This window comes from Cryptotermes secundus, unplaced genomic scaffold, assembly GCF_002891405.2.
Source record: "Cryptotermes secundus unplaced genomic scaffold, Csec_1.0 scaffold1558, whole genome shotgun sequence".
Taxonomy (NCBI): Eukaryota; Metazoa; Arthropoda; class Insecta; order Blattodea; family Kalotermitidae; genus Cryptotermes; species Cryptotermes secundus.
In genome coordinates, this window is record NW_019737427.1 from 18,007 (window position 1) to 22,601 (window position 4,595).

Genomic DNA, 4,595 nt, shown 5'->3' on the forward strand with positions numbered 1-4,595 from the left:
TAATTCATTATGAATTTGTCCAGAAAACAGACTGTAAACGGTAAATTTTATAAAGAGATGATTAGGAGATTGATTGCTCGAGTTCATCACATTGGGCCTGAGTTTCAGGAAGGTGGGTCCTGGTAGCTTCTGCATGACAATGCACTGGCTCATTCGTCAGGCATTGTCTCCAAATTTTTGGTGAAACAAGGGATCCCACGGTATCCCATCCACCTTACTTCCGTGATTGAGCGCTGGCTGCCCTTCCCCCCCCCCCAAATTAAAAATTGCAGTGAAAGGGATGAGATTCATACCAGCAGAGTGTGATGAGAGAACTGAAGGTGATTAGAGAAGAAGTGTTTTCTCGGGCATTTGACTCATNATGAGACCACTGTACTGTATTTGTTTCCCATGCTTCTCTCATGCACATCATTATTTACTTCATGCTAGTTGTTAAATTTCATTTTTATCCAGCCTACGGGCATTTTATTGATTTGAACTGTCATAGTATTAAAATGCATTTTTAGTGAACAACATATTCCTAATGTCTTTTTAAAGTTGTATTATTGATGGATACAGTAGTAAAAAATAGGATGATGCCTCAATACAACAGGATGCTGAAATATAATAATTCCCTTGTTCTGTTTAAAGCTGCATTGCGAAATGGCAGTTACAAATGCCAGATGTATTCACAGTAAATTCAGGAGTACATTCGCAAAATTTAAAAATGTATAGTTTGAAATTTTAAGGTTCACTTATTGAGATGAACATATTTGTGTTATATGCCACCACTGCCTTTGATGTAATTCTGCAAGAAAATGAGGAACATGATGAAATAAACATTGTTTTCTGGTATTTGTGTAATGTGGACAATTGTATTCCTTTTAAGTGAAGCTGTATGATAAATTGACATCATGTTCATGTTAAAAGAGTTGGGATCTTAAAAATACTGCTTCAGACCACTGAAGTTAGTGACCAGCTGGCTTAGTTTCAGAGAAGAGGAAGGACCGAGATAGAACGCCATGTTGCACGGTTTAATTTTTATGCAACATAAATAATCTATTATGTTCAGCCATCAAGTTTTTTTTTTTACATTTGCATTGTGTGTTTGGTTTTGTAGAGGAGCCAGTGGCACCTGTTGAACAGCAGCCATCATCCCCTCCTCCAGCAGGAGTCCTGACAACCATCAAGACAGAACCAGGGCTGCCAGCTTCAGGTGCAACAACAACTGGTGAAGGACTGAGAGAAGTGCGTGTGGTAGTGCGAGATGTTATGAAGAATGAGTCTATCAAGCGTGAGCTAGAGGAGGACAAGAAGTTCACCGTTGTGAAGAGAGAACGTCTCGATAGTCCTGCCAGCAACAAAGTCATGCATCAAGCTTATGATGAGTGGGAAGAGATTCAGAAAGAACTTGCAGTGTACTGTGGTTCTAATAATATTACTGCTTCTGGAAGTACTGGAAACCCCAGTCTTACACCTGCTATAAAGGTGGAAGAAGTACCAAAAGCACCTGAACAACTATCAGATGAACGTTTATGTCTCTCCACTGCAGTTAGTGTAAAGGCGGAGTCTGATTCCATCTCCTTGGACTTGAAACTTGTAGAGGCAGAGGGAAAAGTGCAACCACATGGTGATAATATTGATGATATACAAAAACTTCCTTCAGCAGGGTCTCCAGGAACAAAGGCAAGGTCTGGGGCATGTGGTCCCAGAGATGAGGGGGGAGGGACACAAGAGGAAGTGAATATGACTCAGTGTAGTGAGGATAGTGTAGGGGAGAAGAGAAAGGAATTCTGTGATACAAATATAGATGGCATGGCATCAGTTGGACACAGGAAGAAAAGACACAAACATGGTTATTCGCCGCAGCAGAATGAGTGTGTGGATGATAAGGATGATGATATAAATGCGCAAGTGCAGAGTGCCATAGACAGCATTCTCAATCTCAAACGGTCAGATGATGGCTTTGATATTCGTCCAAATGCTACCACACCATCTCATATAGGTGTGGATGAAGGCTTAGACTGTGAAGATACAAGGCAGTATCTAACCACAGAGCGAACAGAGTCTGCTACCAGTTCCTCCAAACAGTGCAGTACTAGTGCTAGTGAAATAATAAGAACCAGGCATAAACGTAATAGTGTATCCTGTAAACCAGTAGATCAGCAGGTTGTGAACCACCATGAGGACAGCAGCAGTGTTGACAATACTGACTCAGCCTTAGATGAGGCGGTCAGAAGTATACTGACATCCTGACCTCTGGATGTGCAGCAAGCTCTTCCGAGCTTTGCTCCACCTGGAGTGTTGGGCAACTGGTCTACACTATGTTAAGGGTTGAAGAAGTTATTGCAAGTGGCATTTGAAAGGGAACATAATATTGGCTTATTTTCTGTTTGAATATGATCTGTTGGATTAGTAATACAATGGAACCCCTTTTTATGTCCCTCACTTTCAGGTTTTCGTTCATTTAATGTTAAGCTTCAGTGGGCTGAAGTTAATAATCTCAGTGTTAAATTTCCTTTGTATAAGATTTGCCTACGTTTAGTGTTCTTATCCACTGTTCCACAACAAAAACTTAAATTGGGATTTCAATGAATTTGGGGCTGGACAGAAATGTTAAATTTAAGGTACTGCAGTGACAGATTATTTCATAACACTTAGATCTCTCTCAGTTTATGCTCTTATCAGGGAGCTTCATACAGTTTAATTTTGTAATTATTTTGCCTTTTCTATGTCCTTATTCAATAAGACAGATTTGTAACTGTTGCGTAATAATAAACTAAGCATTGCTATTTGATGCTTTGGACTCAGTCAAAGAACAAGGTACTGTATTTGTTATTTATTTTCTTGTTTCTTATATAAAATAAACACCAGCACTGTACATTCTAAACAAAGACATTGAGCGGGATGAATATGAATAACATGCTGGATACATCATGACAGCAGTTCCTATATTGAAGTATTGTATAATTACTGTTTTACTACACGAGAAACATGTTTTTTAACCATTTTATGATGCCTGTATAGTTAAGTGATTCATTACGATTTACACTGCTGTGTAAGGAGACAAGTTTCATGCACGTATCTCTCTTTGCATGGATATACTGTGTATAAGTGGCATGACAAAAATTTCTTGGTATGTGAAAGTTTGTTTCAAAGAAATGTGAGTATTCTGATAAAAAGCAGTAACTGAATTAATGATGAAACTTTACTTCGCATGTAGATGTGTGAGTGAGAATGAAGTTTATGTGTAATTTCAACCTCCTCGGAGGCATAAAATGTGTCATCTGTTGAAATTGTTCCATCGTTCCAGTACACCTCGCAATTGCCATTTTCTAGGTGAATGTAGTGGAAGGAGGGTGGCCAGTCTGTTGGTCTCACTCAGTGTCTAGGTATATAGGTCAATGAAAGTAAGTGTGAGGATGTGAAGAGTGGTACTGCCCATTGGGAAGGGGCCATGATCTCATATATAAGACTAGCAGCAGGAGCAAGGTCAGGAGTATTGAGTATGATGCAATATGATACAAAGGGATTAAGTAATTAAGAAGAAAGTTCCAAAAAATATATGAAACTAGGCTACTTGGTTTGTATCTGTCAATTTTGAAGATGTGGGGATGTTTTGACTACTTAATTGGCCTCCCTGATGATGTAAGTAATGTAAGGACAGGTATGTGCTAGGTCTTCTTTGTTGCCATATTCAGTGCCATGTTTGATCCCACTGGGGTGTTCAACTATTGCACACTGTTTAATTTTTACCCTGGTGTGTCTGATATCCTAGATGTCCTAGTAGAGATATAACAGCCAGTGTGACTAATGTAATCATAATCTGCAATAGGTACAAGATTTTTGTGTCAGGCATATAGGTAGCACTTTAAAACTCAGAAACTTTGCATTTTACCCACATAATATTGTCACGTGTTGGGTATATGTCACGCGACAAATAACTTCACGCTGTCTTGGATATAGCGAATTTATTCCACTCGCTCTTACATTTACACAATTTATAGTTTCACAGTTACTGCCATCGGCAGTTTCACAAATACTTCTCCTGTAGTCATTTCCATTCACTCGATACAACTCGTAACTGCTGGACTTCAATTCATACTGGATACTAGTAACTCCTACTCTCTCGTTCAACACTGACAAAAATACTTCTCGTTATGTAGCTTCTGCACTGACAACACAGAAGATGGTTACGTGATGGCTACCACAGTTGCATAACGTCGTGTTTACAGGCGTTGCTAGGGAACGCTGCTGAGAGTTGTTTATTGCTGCGTAGTAACCGCGGTGTCCCCTGTTACGCCACAATGGTAAGTGCTGTTACCTCACCGTGGGAGGGAACAGAGTGTTTACCGAGCATTTTGTAATAATGGAAGGGGTGGGGGTATGTACGTCACTCGCAAGACCACAGAGTTTCTGTGACCCCTACTTCCCGTTGCGCCATCCACGTTACAGTATATTTATGGGTTCTGTATTTTTTTAATAAACAGTTATTTCTGTAAGGTGGACTAAGCAGTTTGTCTTTGTAATGAAGCAACAGTGCTTCCTATGACGTAGAAATGTCTTTGCTTTAAATATCCCATTTTGAATGAAGTTTGTGGACACCAAGAGGAATG

At 39.6% G+C, this 4,595-nt stretch overlaps 1 protein-coding gene across 1 annotated transcript in view; it reads left to right on the forward strand.

The window, feature by feature from the left end:
* The window catches only part of LOC111870447, a gene marked incomplete at its 5' end in the record, with an annotated part of 19,454 nt that extends 15,500 nt beyond the window's left edge, over nt 1–3,954 (forward strand). The window contains one exon of the mRNA XM_033753850.1: nt 1,100–3,954. Coding sequence (XP_033609741.1) covers nt 1,100–2,235 — 1,136 coding nt within the window. The remainder of the gene's footprint in view (nt 1–1,099) is intronic.
* Between the last annotated feature and the right edge of the window lie 641 nt (nt 3,955–4,595).